The sequence below is a fragment of the Macrotis lagotis genome, chromosome 7 (genome assembly GCF_037893015.1).
Source record: "Macrotis lagotis isolate mMagLag1 chromosome 7, bilby.v1.9.chrom.fasta, whole genome shotgun sequence".
Taxonomy (NCBI): domain Eukaryota; kingdom Metazoa; phylum Chordata; class Mammalia; order Peramelemorphia; family Peramelidae; genus Macrotis; species Macrotis lagotis.
In genome coordinates, this window is record NC_133664.1 from 56,120,269 (window position 1) to 56,140,686 (window position 20,418).

Here is a 20,418-nt window from a genome sequence, read left to right on the forward strand (position 1 = left end):
AACCACATCATTGCTCACCACCAACATTACTTGTATGTGGAAGCTAACCATTTCTCAGAATTGTACTACCTTAGAAATCTTGCAGTATTAGTCTTAATAAGTCTCTCCTTCTAACCATTCTTTCACTCACACAAACTCTACTCTTTATTCATATACTGACTTTTTTTTTGACCTATCCCTGTATCTCTTTTCCCTCTCCCCCACATTTCTGATTCACTTTCTTTCCTACTCATGACCTGATACTTTGCTTCATTATTCTTCTAACTCTCTCTCTACTAGGCTGCTACTTCTAGGACTAGAAGAATCCTGGACTTGAATAGATTATTTTGGCAGTAAATTTATCGATGATCTTCTTGTAGGATTCTGTTAAGGTGCCTGTGTAAAACTTTCCTTGATTCTTTCAGCTGTTAGTGCTTTCTACTTCTTCATATAGTCTGACCTCTCATAGTCCTCTAGTAGGGATTTGAGCTCAGGTCTTCCTGACTCCAGGGCCAGTATTCTCTCCACTCCACCACCTAGTTGCTCCCATTGCTCTATTTCTTAACCAATACCCAGCAATTTTAATAACCTTCACTTTATAATATAGTTTTAGATCTAGTAGAGCAAGGACATTTTCCTTTACATTTTTTTTCATGAGTTCCTTTGATATTCTTGACCTTTTGTTGCCTGGAGCCTTATTATTGTTGACAGTCTTGCTAGCCAAGCCATCTATATAATTTTATCCTTTTCCATTGCTAACTCCTTAATTATATATCCTCCTGGTTTATCTGGTATACTGGTATATCTGCTTCTGATCTTTAGCTATTGTCTTCTTACCTAGTCATATACTGCAGACAGATTACTACTTCTAATGCACTGTTGCATCAGGTCACTGATTGCCTACCAAATACTGTCTGGACTTCTTAACCTGGTGTTCTAGGTTCCTTATGTAAATAGTGTAATCTTCCCAACTTTCTCATGTTATTCTCTATTGTATATCTACATACCAGTTAGTTGAACTCATCACTTTTTTTAAGAAAGATTTTATTTATTTTGTTTTACAATTTTCCCCTCATTCTTGCTTCCCTCCCCCCACCTCCCACAATAGGCATTCTGTTAGTCTTTACATTGGTTCCATGTTATGCATTGATCTCAGTAGAATGTGATGACAGAGAAATCATAACCATAAGGAAGAAAAATAAAGTATGAGATAGTAAAATTACATAATAAGATAATGGTTTTTTTTTCTAATTTGAAAGTAATAGTCTTTGGTCTTTGTTCAAAGTCCATAATTCCTTCTCTGGATATATATGGTTTTCTCCATCACAGATAGCCCAAAATTGTCGCTGGTTGTTGCACTGATGGAGTGAGCAAGTCCATCAAGGTTGCTCATCACCTCCATGTTGCTGTTAGGGTGTACAATGTTTTTCTGGTTCTGCTCATCTTGCTCAGCATTAGTTCATGCAAATCCCTCCAGGTTTCCCTGAATTCCCATCCCTCCTGGTTTCAAATAGGACAATAGTGTTCCATTATACACACACACACACACACACACACACACACACATACACATATATCACAGTTTGTTAAGCCATTCCCCAATTGGACATTCACTGAATTTCCAATTTTTTGCCACCACAAGCAGGGCTGCTATAAATAATTTTGTACAAGTGATGTTTTTACCCTTTTTTCATCATCTCTTCAGGGTATAGACCCAGTAGTGGTATTGCTGGACCAAAGGGTATGCACATTTTTGTTGTCCTTTGGGCATAATCCCAAATTGCTCTCCAGAATGGTTGGATGAGTTCACAGCTCCACCAACAATGTATTAGTGTCCCAGATTTCCCGTATCCCTTCCAACATTGATCATTGTCCTTTCTGGTCATATTGGCCAGTCTGAGAGGTGTGAGGTGGTATCTTAGAGATACTTCAATTTGCATTTCTCTGATAAGTAATGATTTGGAGCAATTTTTCATATGACTGGATTGCTTTGATTTCCTCAACTATAAATTGCCTTTGCATATCCTTTGACCATTTGTCAATTGGGGAATGGTGTGTTTTTTTGGAAAATTTGACTCATGAACTCATCACTTTTTTTCCTTATTTAATATTTATTTATTCTCATTTTGTACAAATAATTTTTTTATACATTAATAAAATATTCTTGTTTAGGAGTAAACAAAGTACCCCTCCCCCCCAAAAATATAGACTCACTTGAGTGATAAAGTAAAGGGAACAGAAAAAATTAAAATTAAAATTAAAAAAATAATAGTAATAATTGTAGATATGACCAGGTGGCCCATTGAATGGAGCACCAGCCCTGGAGCCTGGGGCACCCAAGCCCATATCCAGCCCTGTACACCCAACAATCATCCAGCTGTGTGACATGCAAGTCACCCCAACCCCACTGCCCTGCAAAAACCAAAAAAAGACCCCAAATAAAATAAAATAGTAATAATAGTAGGGGTGGCTGGGTGGTGGACAGAGCACTGGCCCTTGATCCAGGAGCACCCAGGTCCAAATCCGGCCTCAGACGCCCAACGATCACCCTGCTATGCAGCCCCAGGCAGGCCAAGCAGCCCCATTTGCCCTGCACCCCCCAAAAAATAATAATAATAAAAAATGTGCTTCAGTCTGTGTTCCAATACCAGCAACTCTGTCGTGGGTGGATCACATTCTTTATAAGTCCATCACAAAGGTTACTTCCATATTTTTCCACCATTGCCATTGCTGATCACAACTCTTTCCTTTCGTATTTCTCCACTACCATGTACTATATTTTCTCTCTCCTTTTGCTCTGTCTCTGCTGTAAGGTAGTTGAGTGGCGCAGCAGACAGATCTCTGGCCCTGGGGTCAAGAGGCCCTGAGCCCACATACCACCCCTTACCCAGCATCCACCCTACCCTATGGTCCCAGACAGGCCATCCAATCCCAGCCCCTTGCAAGAAATAAAAAAGAAAATGTGTTATATCTGATGACTCTTCCCCCATGGTCCATCCTCTCCTCCATCATTCACATTCCCCCCACCTTCCCCCGTTCCCCCCCCCCCCAACTCATCACTTTTAATAGGAAATGAATTTCCCCCCTTCCAGGCCACGTTTAGAGTGTTCACCTTTCCTTTGTCTCTACTTGTTGAAATGTTAGCTTTCTTTGTTGTTCATTCATTTCATTCAAATCCTATTCTTTGTGACTACCTTTGGTCTTTTCTTGGCAAAGACACTGGAGTGGTTTGCCATTTCTCCCGCTCATTTTACAGGTGAGGACACTGAGACAAAAAGGGTTAAGTGACTTACCCAAGTTTGCAGAGCTACTAAGTATCAGAGATTGATTTGAACTTAGGAAAATGAGTTTCCTCTGACTCTAGGCCTTCACTCTATCTATTATGCTAATAGATATTCTTTTCTGTATTCTCCAGGAGAATGTTTTTTTTTTTTGGAAGAAACTTTCTTGTGTTTGTTGTATCTCTTAGTGCCTTATATAAGTATAAATAAATTATTATTGAGTTAAATATCCTGAAAGTGTCCTATCTCTTCAGTGTCTGAACTTTCAAAGTACTTTGTCCTGCTATGATATATCATAATTATTTTAATTATGGTATTTGTATATTTCTTCTTAAAAGAGAAAGAAGAAGAAAAGCAGCAGAATAGATCAGTACATTGTAAAAAATCTGAAACTATATACCATATTCCCATTTATGGACCTCTGACTTCTATAAAGTAGTTGGGGAAACTGAGTGAAGAGTTGACTTGTATCCTTTTTGGAGAGCCATTCTTTTTTTTAATGTTTTTTTATTCTCATTTCGTACAAATGTTTTTTTTACATTAATAAAATATACTTGTTTACAAGTAAACAAAATGCCCCTCCCCCCATGAATATAGATAGACTTGCTTGGGCAAAAAAGTAAAGGGGAGAGAAAAAAAATTAAAATTAGAAAAAATAATAGTAATAATTGTAGGTATGGCCAGGTGGCCCTGGAGCCATGAACACCTGAGTCCATATCCAGCCTCGTAAACCCAATAATCACCCAGCCATGTGACATGCAAGCCACCCGATCTCCACTGCCCTGCAAAAACCAAAAAGAAGAAAGAAAAAAAAAAAGACCAAAATATAATAAAATAGTAATAATAGTAGGGGTGGCTGGGTGGCAGACAGAGCATTGGCCCTTGAGCCAGGAGCACCTGGGTCCGAATCTGGCCTCAGACACCCAAAGATCATTCTGCTTATGTGGCTCCAGGCAGGCCACCCAGCCCCATTTGCCCTGCACCCTCCCCCAAATAATAATAACAAAAAATGTGCTTCAGTCTTTGTTCCAACACCATCAACTCTGTCGTGAGTGGATCACATTCTTTATGATAAGTCCATCACAAAAGTTACTTCCTATTTTTCCAACGTTGCCATTGCTGATCGCAACTCCCTCCTTTCTTATTTCTCCACTACCATGTACTATATTTTCTCTCTCCTTTCACTCTGACTCTGCTGTAGGGTCACTGAGTGGCGCAGCAGACAGATTCCTGGTCCTGGGGCCAAGAAGCCCTGAGCCCCCATACCACCCCTTAGGCCCAGCATCCACCTGGCCCTATGGTCCTGGGCAGGCCATCCAATCCCAGACCCTTGCAAGAAGTAAAAAAGAAAATGTGTTATATCTGAACACTGTCCCACCATGGTCCATCCTCTCCTCCTTTATTCACATCCCCACCCCTTCCCCCTGCTCCCCCCTCCTTCTTACTCCACATGTCTATACCCCATTGAGTATATTTGCTGTTTCCTCTCCTAGCCATCTCTGATGAGAGCAAAGGTTCCCTCATTTCCCCTTGCCTCCCCCCTTCCATATCATTGCTATTGCAATGTGGAATTTGTAATAAAAAATCTTATTATGTGAAATATCTTGGACTATTCCCCCTCTCCTTTTTCTTTCTCCCTTTCCATTTCCCTTTTTTTCCTATTGACTCCATTTTTACACCATATTTTATCTTCAAATTCAGCTTTCTCCTGTGCTTCAACTATAAAAGCTCCCTCTACCTGCTCTATTAACTGAGATGGTTCATATGAATATTATCAGTATCATTTTTCTATACATGCAGTTCATCCTCATTAAATCCCTCATATTTCCCCCCTCTCCTCCAATCTCCATGCTTCGCCTGAGTCCTGTATCTGAAGATCAAACCTTCTGTTCAGCTCTGGCCATTCCAGAAGGAACCTTTGAAATTCCGCTGGTTCATTGAAAGTCCATCTTTTTCCCTGGAAGAAGACATTCAGCCTTGCTGGGTAGTTCATTCTTGGCTGCATTCTAAGCTCTTTTGCCTTCCGGTATATTGTATTCCAAGCCCTAGGAGCTTCCAATGTAGTTGCTGCCGAGTCCTGTGTGATCCTGACTGCAGCTCCACGATATTTGAACTGTGTCCTTCTGGCTGCTTGTAATATTTTCTCTTTGACTTGGGAGTTCTGGAACTTGGCTATAATATTCCTAGGGGTTGGTTTTTTGGGATCTCTTTCTCTGGGGGATCGGTGGATTCTCTCCATTTCTATTTTGCCCTCTGCTTCTAGAATATCAGGGCAATTTTCCTGTAGTAATTCTTTGAAAATGATGTCAAGGCTCTTTTCCTGATCATGACTTTCAGGTATTCCAATAATTTTCAAATTATCTTTCCTAAGTCTGTTTTCCATATCAGTTGTTTTTTCAATGAGATATTTCACATTTTCTTCTAATTTTTCATTTTTTTTTTTTGGTTTTGAAGTATTGATTCCTGATTTCTGGTAAATTCATCAATCTCTCTGAATTCTATTCTTTGTCTGAAGGATTTATTCTCCTCAGAGAGTTTTCTTATCTCTTTTTCCATCTGGCCAATTTTGCTTTTTAAAGCATTCTTCTCCTCAATAACTTTTTGAACTGTTTTATCCATTTGACCTAAGCTGTTTTTTAGCATGCTATTTTCTTCAGCATTTTTTTGGATTTCCTTGACTAAGCTGCTGACTTCATTTTCATGTTTTTCCTGCATCTCTCTCCTTTTCCCAGTTTTTCTTCCAACTCCCTCATTTGATTTTCAAAGTCTTTTTTGAGCTCTGTCATAGCCTGAGCCCAATTTCTGTTTTTTCTTGGAGTCTTTAGATGCAGGAGCTTGTGCTTCCTCATCTTCAGACTGAGTATTTTGATCCTTCTTGGGCTCATTTGCAAAATACTTCTCAATGGTCTTCCTCTTATTTCTTTGCTTGTTCATTTTCCCAGCCTAAGCCTGTTTTTTTGGGGGTGCTTCCTGAGCTTTTGGGACACTCCCACAAGGGTCTCAGTGTGTGAGGTTCTGTCCTCCCTCCTGGTCTGTGAATGACCATAAGCGGCCCCCTCTGCCACGGGGCTGAGGTGGGGGGGGGCCCTGCTGTTCTATGGGGGGGCCTAGACTGTGATCAGGATCTGAATGTGGTCAGAGCCCCAGAGTCCTGTTCCAGAGGCAGAGGACAGAGCTCTGCAGTCTCCCTGTCTTCACTCCCCTCCCTCTGCTCAATGGGCTCATGCCCTGGGGGCTCCTGCTTATGGGCTCAGCCTGCTTCTGTTTCTTGGATTTGGGCTGAGGAAAGACCAAGATGCTGGCTGTGTGCCCTGAGGGCTGGGCTCCATGTGCTTGCTCTGGCAGATGTCCCCCTCTGTCCCCCCACTTTATGCCAGTGCTCCCTGGGGTGCAGCTCAGGAGACTCCCCAGCTGCTGTGAGCCACAGCTCCCAGCGCCCTGGGGCTGCCTCCCGGAGGCTGAAGTTCTTTGGCTCTGGTGGGCCACCCCTCTGGTGGGCTGCCCCTCCGACCTCGGGGAGCAGAGCCTTTCTTCTCTTTTCCAGGTTACCTTGAGTAGGAGAACTGCCTCACTGGGTCCCTTTGTAGGTTCTGTCTCTAGAAAGTTTAGTTACAGTCCTTAGTTTATGAGGTTTTTATCAGAGAGCTCCTAAGACTGGATCCCTTCATGTCTCCATCTTGGCTCCACCCCCCCCCCCCCAGCCATTCTTCTTGTTTGTAATTTTTAGCATTCATTTTTATTTGCTTTGTGCCTTTTCTGCCCATTTATATGTGACTATAGACATTGTTTGTGTTGTTTTCCTGGCTCTGCTTGCACTTTACATTAATTTATATAAGACCATCCTTTTTTTCTGTATTGGTCATATTTGTTGTTTCTTATGGCAGTGTCATATTACATTACATTCTGTACATGAGTTTATTTAGTCATTCTACAATAGATGAGCATCTATTTTGTTTCTAGTACTTTGCTACCCCCAAAAAGGACTGCTATAAAATTTTGATATGTTTGAAGATTTTAAAAATTAATGGTCTCTTTGGAAAAAATTAGTAGTAGTAGAATCTGGATCAAAAGGTATGGACATTTTAGTCATAGATTTCTAGATTGGTTGTAATAACAAATTCCACCAACAGTTCACTAGTGAATCTATCTTTACACAACCTTTCAGACATTGACTGTTTTTGTCACTTGTCTTTTTGCCTCTTTAATTGTTGCTTATCTTTTGTTCTTGGAGGACCACATCATCAGAGGGTGATGCAGCTACTTGAAAGTGAAATGGATTTAAATGAGGGGAGGCTGGGCAAAGTCACCAGGCTCACTCTCTCCTCCAACATCATTTGGGTCCAGTGACCAGATACAGATCAGGACAACTGGAGATGGCCCCATGTTGTGGGAGTCCTTGACCTTTTTTAAGCTAAGGTCTTTCCCTGATCTCAGTTTGACTGTAAAACAACCTGTTCTGTGATTAAGGGTAGGTAAGGAAAAAAATTGATCTGGGATGGGAAGACTCAGTTTCTGACCAACATTTAACCAATTGCAGTTTACATTCACTTTAAGCCTTTGGGGCCAAAACACTGATGTGCAAGAGTAGGAGTGAATTAGGTTCAAGGCCTGATCATTATGAATGAAATCTAGCCCATAAACCCCAAGATAATCTTTTGAGGTTTCAGATCTGTGCTGACCATTTTAGAGATAGGAGATGAAATCTCAGAATTGTTTTGATTTGATTACCTCAGGTATTTAAACTCCTTTAGAGCAGGGGGTTGTCTTCTGCTTCCTTTTGTATCTCTAGTATTTATTTAACTGAATGTTTGACATATTGTAGGTGCCTCATAAATATTTACTGAATTTTTATTTCTCATTGGCCATTGCCAGTGTTTTGTAATTTTCTTTTGAAAACTGTTCATTTCCTTTAAAATAAAAATGCCCCTTCTTTTGTTTATTTTTATGTTGTCATTCTCCCCCCCCCCACCATGTTCAGTAAGTATCTTCTTTGCATTGAAGGAGACAATGTGACACAGTGAAAAGCATGTAGGATTTGATAAAAGAAGGATGTAGCTCAAACAAGTTTCTGCTATTTACTACTTTTTATCTGTTTTGCAACCTCTCTGCAGCATTCAGTTTCTTCTACTGCATTTGAGAAAGTTGGAGAAAAATTCATGATTCTAGGATACAAGGAGGGGTTGGAGCATCACCAGACATAACTGGACAAGATAGAAAACTTTACTGAGAAGAAATATATACAATACAAGGGAGGGTTGGGGTGAGGTCATGACAGTCAGAGGAAGGGGCCATCAGAACCAGTAAGTTCTAAAGAGTTTTTATAGGATTCTTTTTTGGCCAAGTAGAATCAGACAATGGGTGACTAGGAGATCAGATACTGATACTAATTCATGTTGCTTCCCATGGAGAGAGATGAACCTGGGAGCTGTGGATTTAGATTCCCTGAAATGGAGTTGTCAGTCTTCAGACTTAGGGTATTTGGGACTTCCCAGGTTTAATCCTTCCAGGAGATAACCCCTAAAGTACTGGCTCTCTCTAAATCCATGTCCTTGTGATTTTCTGAGCCATATTTTCTAGATATGTCATATGTATAAATCCAGGGGTAGGAGAACCTTGTCAAAGAGAGTACAAGGAACCATTTAGTAAATAGTGTTCTTTTGAGATGTTTCATTCTTAATGCCTGATTGTGGGGCCAAGTACTATTCTGAGAGCCAACTACTCCATGGTAGAATTGTGATGAAAATAATGACTTCTCTATAAATCAGGATTTGCTGATATTTTTCAGGAAAGAACACTTTTTTATGACAGGGGTCTCATTCATTAATTTATTTTACTTTCTTTTGATAACTGTTTAACAACTTGTATGGTATTAAATGTTATGTGTTGAAATTTTTAAATTAAAAATTAATATTTTTATTTTTTATGTGTATGGTATACAGTAAACTTCAGAACTTTCTTTCATTTTGAATAGTTTACAGAAAGGGTTTACAGAAAACCAAGCCAGAAAAATAGTTGGGATGAACAGTTAATAAGCAGTCAGTCAATATAATATTAAGTACCAACCTTGTGCAGGACATTTATTTTTGACTTATTCAGCACATTTATTAAAGTTTCTGTTACATATCTTTTTAGAGAATTCAAATTTCATATAAATTGATAGTTCATTAAGATGAACTTTTTTTTCCATTGACAAAGGATGCTTCTTGAAATTAAAGAATAAAATCATTTGTGTGTGGATACAGATTTTTTTTTCTGATAAGGAATGCATCCCTGAAATGGCTGCATATTTTAATGGGAAAATAAAATTTTACATAAAAATTTTCATTTATACAAAGAACAATAAATATGTAAAATTAAGTATGTTGTTTATACTTTTACATATAAAATAGATAGGAAATTGGGAAAAAGTTACTAGAATGCTTAGAATAATTGAGACCATTTTGACTTATCTAAGATTTTTTTAATTGAAGATACTGATTTTAATCAATTTGAAGGTAGATTTTTGTGGAAAGAAGGCTCAATATTAGAATGGTTGGAAGCATCTCAGAAAATGGTGACCTTTTGTCATTTCTGTATCCTTAACTTAGCACAATTTTTCCATATGGGTGCAAAATAAAGTTTTATTGAATTGTGTTTTTCTTGATTTTCTTGATTTCCCCTTAATACTAGTGCCTTCTCCCTCTCTCTATCTCTGTTGATTATCTTCAGTTTATTGTGTATGTAACTTATTTATAAGGTTGCTTTTATATTATCTCCCTCATGACTCATTTTGGTCTTTTTTTTCCTTTTGTTTTTTTGCAAGGCAATGGGGTTAAAGTGACTGACCCAAGGTCACACAGCTAGGTAATTATTAAGCCACTGAGACTGAATTTGAACTCTGGTCCTCCTGACTTCAGGGCCAGTACTCTATCCACCATGCCACTTAGCTGCCCCTCATTTTAGTCTTTATTTATTGTTGCTATTAAACATATTTGAAACATGAAAAGACTTAGAGAACTATAATCAACAGTGAATTGTGACCTTTACTAATTAGAGAAGGATTTTTCTAATCAGTTCTTGATGAAGATATGTAAACTACAGTTGACTTTCCCTTTTTGGTTTAATAGTATTTTTATAACATTTTAAATGTATTTAACATACTATATTCTAGCAATTTGATTATAAAACATTAACTACTAATATATTTATTCTATACTTTTTTAAATCAACAGAGAAAGCAACCAGTGAGATGAATACTGCCGAAGATTGGGGTCTAATCTTGGATATTTGTGATAAAGTTGGCCAGTCTCGTACTGGGTAAGTGTAAGATATCTGAGGATTTCTCTTTTCTTTTCTACTTAAATATAATTAGATACTATAATATGATAGATTTGACACTATAATATAATTCAATTTTTAAAAGTCTACTAGAAATTTTAAAAATTATTTACGTTCACTTTGCTTTGTATGGAACCATGGTTGTTTTAGTGAATGATATTTATTGATGGAATGCTTAACTAAATGTATAAAGAAGTAAACTTTTTTTTAAGCAAACATTGTCTTCTAGGTTTGCAAGTTAGTGTAATGATTTCATTATCCCCCCTCCCCCCAATAATTTTGCTACCATTTACTAACTGGATTTATCTATCACATTTGTCTCAAAATAAAAGGAATTACTCTTTTGTTTGTTTTGTCAATTTTGTAGAACCATGAAGACTAGGGAATATAATTACTGGTATATTCATAGAATGACTTTATCCTTTTTGAATTGAAGGACTGTTTTTAGTACTAATAGAATTTACCTTTCTAATCTGTGTATTTTTTTCCCTTTCAAATACCAGTCCTGCTCATCATTATATTTAACACATGGTATTGTATATCTTTTTATAGATTATCTTTTTACTCTGCTCAGCCTTGAAGAATGTACAAAGATAAAATTTAATAGTGTTCCCTGCCACAAAGAAGCTTTAAATCTGACTGGTGTGACAGGTCGCAGGTCATAGAATTTAATGGAGTTATTTCATTTTGGATGCATTTGTGTTTGCATTTTTCAATAACACTGTGCAGTTTAGTTCAATTTGAGAAGTTCTTATTCATTACCTATGAGGTACTAGATACTATGCACTGGGGATTCTAGTAAAGACAAAAATGACACCGTCCCTGTGGTCCAGGAGCTCCTTACAATCTCCTGGGGAAGAGGTAACTACAGTGTCTGCAAAGAAAGAAACAGAAGTCTATGTAAGAAGTATGAGCACTAATACCTGAAGGAATTGGCATGGGTTTCTTGGTGGTGGTAATTGAAAGATCAAGTTGCATAAGTGAGTCAGGAAAGCATTCCTAGCTTGGGGAAAAAAGCCTATGCAGGAGAGGAGCGATGTCATCTCATGTATAGGGATCCTAAAGTGGACCAGTTTGAGAGGATGAATGAGGGAAGTAAGGTAAAAATCAGCCTCAAAAGAGAGATGAACCAGATAATAGGGTTTTTAATTGTCAGGGAAATATGAATATTCTTTGCTTTAGGAATATTTTGATGGCTGGAGGGTGGATTGGAAAGGGGAGAGAACTGAGTCAGGTAGACCAAGTAGGAGGCTATTGTATTAATTTAAATGAGAAGTGTTGAGAGCTTAAGTGGTAGATTTGTGAATGTAGAGAAGATGATAGATGAAATAGAAGTTCTGAAGGTAGAATTGATAAGAGTTGACTTGTGAGTTGGAAATGAAAAGACTGAAACATATAACTTACTTCCTTATCCAGAAGACACTTGGTCCATTTTCCTTCATAAATACCTTGCAGACAGTTCAGCAAGTATTCTGAGAAACTTTCTGTAGATCAAAAGTTCTTAGCTTTGTCTTTTTTTTTTTTGTCTTAGATTCCTTTAATAGTCTGGTAAGGCCTTTGAATTCCTTCTCAGGGTAATGTTTCCAAAAAATTGAAGGAAAAAGCAAATTTCAGTTGGAGGATATGAAAATAAAGGATTAATTTTTTTCCCCACCAGAGTTCCTGTATATTCTGAAATGTATCCATGGCACCTTAACAATCCATTCCATGTTAAAAATCCCTGATCTGATTCTCAAGAATTGAGTATTCTCAAGAATACCAACAGAGCAAGCAGGTTTATCTATTATCTTCCTTCATCCTCCATAACCTCTATTTCCAGTCATATGGTTCAGATAAATCCCACTTGCACCACTCTGTTGCCCTTTTGGTGACCTTCAATTTTTAATTCTTGGCAGACTGTTACTAGTAGCATATTACCAAGAGAATATTAATATATAATAAAAACATGGGTCTCTGAATAAAACTTAGAATCCTTAAAAGTACCATACAATCCTTCAAAAGTAAATAAGTTCCTGCGACCTCATGATGTTTTTCACACTATATTATTCATCTAGAGGACCTTTCTATTATATTTGTCCTGATGTCAGGTTTATAGGTTGTTCATGCTACTGAATATCATAATCAGGAAAAAAGGCACTCTTTGTTCCTCGGTTTTCCTTGTAGGTACTCATTTGTCAGATCCTGGGTCTTATTTAGAAGATCTCTAGTATTCTGGAACTTGATTCATTTAGGACAGTGATATCCATGAATAGAAGCATATGGAGGACCTCTCATCTATATGGAATCCCTCTTCCATTGCTATGCTTGAGCATGCTCCACATTAGCATTGGACACTTTGTGATTAGTTACTCCCTGCTTAATTTGATATTACTAATTAGAGCATTGTTGACCAGCATGCTCTTTGTTTTGACAACATTCAAAGAATGATGGAAAGGGAAATACCTTTTTGGAGGACATCCTTTTTTGTTGGTATTTTGCTTTATTGAAATGCTTTTTTTTAATAGTTGGTGTAAAATAAGAGGAACAGCCAGGTGGCCCAGTGGATAGATTGCTAGGCTTGGAGTCAGAAAGACTCATTTTCTTGAGTTCGGATGTGACCTCAAACACTGCCTTTGTGACCCTGGGCAAGTCACTTAACTTTTTTTGCCTCAGTTGCCTTCTCTGTAAAATGAGCCCAGAGAAGCCCAATATCTTTGCCAAGACCCAAATGGAGTCATATAGAGTCAGACAGACTGAAAAATGCCTGAACAACAAAATAAGTAGAATCTCGTATTCTTGACACCTTTAAATTTTTAAAAAAGATTTTAAATTTTCCTTTTTTTTTTAACTTAGACCTTGACAAATATCAACATGGCATTTCCAAATTTTTAAAAAAAAGCAATAGAGAAATTTATTATATATAAAATAAAATCTGTTTTTTCAACTTGTTTTTTTAGGTGTGTTTTTTTTTTTAGGTTTTTGAAAGGCAAATGGGATTAAGTGGCTTGCCCAAGGCCACACAGCTAGGTAATTATTAAGTGTTTGAGGTTAGATTTGAACCCAGGTCCTCCTGACTCCAGGGCCGGTGCTTTATCCACTGCGCCACTCAGCTGCCCCTCAATTTGGTTTTAAGTATATATTTAATTCAATGAAGTTTAATGTTACATTTTAAAAGTTCCTCAGAACTTTTTTCTGTCTATTTTAAAGAATATTTTATTGAAGGATTTTTCTCACCTTTCTTGAAGAAAGTTTTCATCATAAATGTGTAAGGATTCTGAAAGCCTTTACCCTTTTTCATTTCTTCTTCTTGTACCTTGTTTTCCTTCATATTATTTTATCATGGAGCAGCTAGGTGACTCAGTGGATAGAGCACTGGTCCTGGAGTCAGAAGGACCTGAGTTCAAATGCAGCTGAAGATACTTAACAATTACCTAGCTGTGTGGCCTTGGGCAAATCACTTAACCCCATTGCCTTGCCAAAAAATACTAAAACATATTATGCTATGTCTTATCTTTTGCATTCAAATTACTGAATAAAAGAATATATGTACATATACATATACATATACATACACACACACACACACACACACACATATATATATATATATATATATATATATATATATATATATATATATATGTACTGACCTAATTTAGAGGATCCTACAAAGTTTATATTCATTTACTAGGCATTTATTAAACACCTTCCATGGGTCAGATCTATCATTAGTTTTTGAAAGGTAAGACTTTCAAGATTATATCAAAGCAGTATCCTGACCCCCCACCCCAGCAAGTTAAGCTAGGTTTTCCTTAATAGGTATTGTGATTTTCCTGGAGACTTGGTTGATTTAGAGCCTAAAGGTTCAGATCATTGAACAGAAAGCAGTTCAGAAAAAACTCTTCTCTGATGCTTGGCTGGAGGGGAAGGGGGAAGGGTCAAAATTGTTAACTGAGACAAAGAAACCTGTCTCAACTGAATCATCTTGAAATGTATTCAGTGTCTGCCCTTGCTGACTATCTCTCTGCTATACCTAAGTAAATCATTTTGTGTTATTGCTTGTGAATGACATGTATATGTCATATTTTAATCCAGTACCAAACCTAAACCCAGGGGACTGGTTTCAGTCAGGTCCTTTCTTGAGCAAGGAGAACAGGCAACTTATATCCAGACAAATAAATGGAATGATTTCTTGGGGGGGAGGAGTAGACCAGGAGCTGGAGACATCAGAATTAGCATAACACTTAAGCTGAAACTTAAAGGAAACCAAAGATTTAAGAGGTGAAGGTGAAGTGATAGTACATTCCAGACAACTTGTGCAAAGGGTGACCAGTAGCACATCCATGAAACAGTAAGTGGGTTGTACCTAGAGTAGGCTGAAGCTGTCTTTCACTGTACTTTGTTGAGAGGTGTCTACTCTTTATTTTGAGTTCTATAATATGAATGTCTCTTATAATGTATCCTACTGCCTTTGCACAAAAGACAAATCAGATGTTCATTTGTCTCTCCAGGGGAAAAGCTGTGAATTATCTTACCTTTTGGTTGATGGTTTTTTTTTTGGTCTTCTGGTCGGTCTCATTTATAACAAGAATGTTCAAATGGCTACAATTCAGTTCCTAGTGTGTTAGCCACTTAGTGTTACTAAACTGTAGTAGTCTCCCATAGCTAAGAATACCTGCAGCTAACTTAATATTATTAGGTGGTCTATATTGTGATTCTTAGCAGTTTCTACCCTCTTTGTTGTCATCTCTCTAAAAAAGGAAATCCTTTTCCACAATTGAGAACTATAAGTTATTTTTCTTTTTCTTGGTTTGCCATGTCCAAAGAATTCACCAACTGGACAAATGATGGCTCTTTCTGAACTTACAGGGCTAGTTTAAACCTTCAGAAATAGGAAAGGAAGAAAGTGGGGAGAGGGAATATTATTTTTCTAGTGCTTCCTGTGTGGCCAGCACCATACTAAGCTCTCTTACCTTATTTGAAATACATGAAGTCTGTAACTAGGATGGTATTCAGTTTGTCCAGTGTGAAAGAACCTGGCAAACATTCAAAAACACATAAAAATTCTTTCCCATTTGTAAGTTGTACTTTGATCAAAACCATATGAATGTTTAATACTAATGGAATAATAATTGTTAGTTTTGTTATGCTTAGTAATATTCTTTTTGATTCTTGTAGATTACAGGTTAATATTCATTTTTCTGTTATGTCTTAACTTTTTAAAACTTTTAAGTTAACTTTTGAAGCTTGTGATATCTAAAACAACTAGGCTTTGAGTTTTTGTTTTATTTTTGTTCTTTGAACCTCAAAGTATTCATGTGATTTTTCATATGTAATTACAACATATGATAAAATTTCTCAAAAATGTGCAGCCAATTAAGTCACATGATGGCCTAAGAATTTCAGTTTGTTAAAATGAATTGTAGAACCCAAGAAAACTTTAAAGTGACAGTAAGTAATTTAATGTGTTTTCATTTACTTTAATGATTGAATGGATCTGTGATCTCATTGATATGGAAATCATCCTACAAGACTGACAAGCCAGTTTAGTTGAACTGTCACAAGGCACCTGAGGGAGCCAGTCAGATTTTAGAAAGATATCATGTACTCTAGAGCCTAAGGAATGATCTGCCCTCTGAACCACCAAAAACTGCTTCTTGATGTGATTTCTCCATTATTGGGGGTTAATTGTCAGGGTAGAGAATGAGTCCATCATCTTTCTTGTCACTGCAAATCCTAATTGCTGATCTACTGCCACTAATGGGTAGATAATCCCAAGAGCCCCAGCAGCACAGCCCTTGTAGCCATTAATTAAGGATTCAAAGCCTGTGGAAATATGGTCAGGAAACTATATTTGCAGATGATTTACTTAAATATCTGCTGACCACACAGAAAAGAAAGTTCTCAAAACAAAATCCATTGATGTTTTCAAATATTTCAGCATTAGAAGGTGCTTTGATTTTATTAGTGAAAATGACAAATAAGTTGCATTACTTAATTTTTGTTTTACTCTTGCACCATAAGGAACATGGAATCTTTCAACTGAGTTACAGCTCAATTCTCCTATATAATTGAATCCCCATTTAGAATTTGATATCCTTGAGAGCAGAGGCCATCTTTTTCTATATGTATCTCCATTTGATTAGGTGTTTCATAAATGCTTTCTCCATCTTTTTTTCTCTCTTCCTTCTTTTCCTCTTCCTCATCTCCACATTTGTAAATAGTAACTTATCCTATGTAACTTTTCATCTCTTTATATATCCTATATTTGGGATTCATCCTATTGTCTAAAGACTCTTCTTTTAGTTTATTAATTTTGTAGATACTAATAAACATCCATGCTTCCCATATACCTAGCCTACTCCCTTTTATTCTCTTATGTCATTGATACTCTATCATTAACACCCCTCCCCAAAAAACTGTTTGGGCTACCTGACATAGATCTGGGGAGGAGGCAGGACCAAACCAAAACTCCCCAAGGGAAGAGGGAGGCCTGCAGAATGGTCCAGTTAAAGTGTGAACTGTCTATAGGTAGTAAGACATGACCTTATCTAAAGTATATCAGATTATCTGTCACAGGCTGATAGACCAATCCCCCCCATTTACAAATACAGATCCCTAAATAAACTATAGGAACTTCCACATTATCACAAACTGAATTATTCAAAATTGCTAACATTGATCCCTAAAAATTTAGGCACATTTTAATAGTTGTTGCCCTGATGATTACTCATAATCTTTGAGTTACATGAATTGGAAATAAAGACATTTTGTAGAAGATATGAACAGCTAGGTAGTGTGATGAATATAGTATGGAAAGTCAAGAAGACTTTCTGGATTCAACTCTGACCTCAGACACTTATAGTTTTCTGACTCTGGGCAAGTTGATTAACTCTATTTGCCTCAATGTTTTCATGTATAAAAATGAATTGGAGAAGGAAATGGCAAAAACACTCCTGTTGCCATTATCTTTGCCAAGAAAATTCCAAACAGGATCATGAAGTATTGGATACAAAAAAAAAGTGATTGAATTTCTTCTAAACAATATCTAATATTTATGTAGTTCTTTGTTTTATAAAATCTATATCTCACTCTTCACAATAAACAAAAATCCTTTATCCTTTTACAGATTAGGAATCAAAAAGTTAGAAATAGTCTAAGATGGAATACAAAAACAATTCTTATTCTAAGTCCAGAAATAAGTGCTAGTTTATTTGAATAGTAATTTGAAGTTTGAAATGGCATGAGACTAAGATTTCCATCTTCTATTATCTGGGCTTATGGTGCTTTTTCACAGTTCATTATATTGTAATGTGTTTTCCATGACTAAAATATACTTTCATATGTCTTTGATCTGGGAAACTTAATTTAAGTATCCAGGGGCCATTATTATATATCTTGTCTATGAAACACTCATCTTGAGGTTCATTTTCTCACTCAGCAGTAAATTTTTGTTCATCCCTTCTTCCAATGAATTCTCTCTGGATCATGAATTTGTCCTCTGTAACTTTGCTGTGCATTTGAAGCTAATTCATGGTTCATTGATTTCCTGAGTATAAAAGTTCAACATTAAATAGTCCAATAGTATTGAACTTCATTCAGGATAACTTATAATATTTCATGTCTTTTTATTTCAAGTATTGAATATAACATATGGTACTTGTTCAGTTACATTTGCATTTAGAATGTAGGTGTAAATCAGAATTTTATTACAGAATTTCTTTCCTGTGCTTCATTGTTGCTGCTAGAATGTCAGTGGACCTGAACTTTTGAAAGGCTTATTTGTAATTTATTGAAAATAAATTCTTTTCAGTGTTCTTGAGGTTTTTATGTTATCAGACAATTTTTAAAAGTTCTAATTTTTTCCCATATTTATGCCCATGATATCTATTGGTTTTGATATTTACATTTTAAGAATGTGTATCTTTAAAATGTATATCTTTAGAATGGCATTTGAATATAATTTATGAGAATACATAAATCCCCTTTGTTTTTAGCACCTCTCATTGGCAGTTTGATGAGTTATTGTTTGTAAAAGACTATATATATATATATATATATATATATATATATATATATATATATATATCATGTCAGCTTCATAGCTAAAAGTGACAGTGCCCTCTTTAGAAACACTTTAATTTCCTGTTGTATGTATTCATTCTTACAAGAATTAAATGTTTTAATTATGTTTTCTTTTATTAACTCAGAGTATTTGATAACTGTTAAGATTTTCAACCTATTGTGGTAAAGAAAGAAGGGAATAGTTGTCCCCATTTTTCAGGGGTTAATTTATTTTGTTGAAGTAATAGATAGAACTAGTAGTAAAACTATAAATTGAATTGAAAAGTTATTTTGTATTTGTCATTTATTTCATTTATTAGCTTGGGAGTATAAAATTATTTCAGAGTGTGGTTTAATATAGAATTTGCAATTTGTATTCAGTCAGAGGCACTTCTCATGTAATATTTAAGGAAAAATTTAAAAGCAATCTTTTTAGTAAGATACTGCCTATGTAAAAGAGGAGACTTTAATAGCTTCATAAAAGTTATGATGTTGTGTTATAGCAAGACCCCAATTAGTATTAATGTTAAGTTCCTTCAAGTGGTCACTTGAATGCAAATTTGCACAACTAGAAGTTATACTTAGATGAAATATGGCAGGGAATTGGTTCTAACCCAATGAAAACTTGCAGTGCACTCTGAATAATGCAGCCATCTTAGGGAATCCTTCATTCCCACTAATCTGAAACTTGCTGGATATCTGACCCTTTGTCCTACGTCTGTCAAAGAAGGACTTCTTTGATACTTTCAGTGAGAATATCCTTCTTATTGGTTAGACAGGTCCTGAATTCCCAAATAAAACAGTTCTGTGTGTGATATAATGTGTAGATTTCTCTGCTTTTAGAAAGGCATTTCTCTCTTAACAGGAGGATAAGCTTGGGCCAATTTATAGAATCATTTTAGTACCATTCTAATAAAATTAAATCATTTTGAATCAAGAAGCAAGTATTAATGAAGTGCTTTCTGTGGGTAAGGTACTGTGCAAAGTGCTGGAAATACACAGAGAGAGATGGAACCCTCCCTTTCTAAAGAAGCAGACATTCTTTTGGGGAGGGAATAAGGACTTATTAGAACTGGATAAAACCATAACAATCAGAATAGTGAAACCATGAGAAACTTGTCATGAGATATGGAGTGTTTGAAAACTTCACTTTCAAAATAATGATAAAATGAGATATATGTAAAGCTTTGCAAACCTTAAAGCATTGCCATGATTTTTACTGTGAGGATTTCCTTTGACAAACTATGACAGCTGGTGGCACAGTGAATAGGGCTCTGGACCTATTTGAGTTATGTGATCCTGGGCAAGTCATTTCATCTCCTCTGTCTCTGTTTCTTCAACTATAAAATGGAGGTTATAATAGTTCCCTATCCCCCAGGTTGTCTTGAGGATCAAATGAGATAATAATTTTTTCAGTGTTTTGCAAAGTTTTAAAAATTGCTATTGTGGCTCACAGAATTTGATCTGTAACAAAAGTCACTTCCTCTTCCTTGGGTGCTAGCTACTTTGATACACTTGGAAGAACACTAAAAATAGGAGGCATTACAATTCATTGGTTGGTCAGTTCCAGAAGTGGAGAAGGGAAATGTCCGTCAGTCATAACCACTTTGTTAATTGAACTTTCCCAGGTCATGACACCTTCCACAGGTCATCCATTCCAGGCCATTTTAGCAAAGGCTTTCCAAAAGTCATATGCCCCTTTCAACAAAATCTCAGGGTCTTCTTCAACCCATAAGATTGCAGAGTTTGACTAACAGTATTCTAGGGTTCAAGGACGTTGTAGATTTGAAGCAAAAGT

At 36.5% G+C, this 20,418-nt stretch overlaps 1 protein-coding gene across 2 annotated transcripts in view; it reads left to right on the forward strand.

Moving 5' to 3' along the window:
- Nucleotides 1–20,418, forward strand: part of STAM (signal transducing adaptor molecule) — a 65,937-nt gene that overhangs the window by 9,284 nt on the left and 36,235 nt on the right. For both annotated transcript variants that reach the window (XM_074192942.1, XM_074192941.1), the window contains exon 2: nucleotides 10,472–10,556. In XM_074192942.1, coding sequence (XP_074049043.1) covers nucleotides 10,472–10,556 — 85 coding nt within the window. The remainder of the gene's footprint in view (nucleotides 1–10,471; nucleotides 10,557–20,418) is intronic.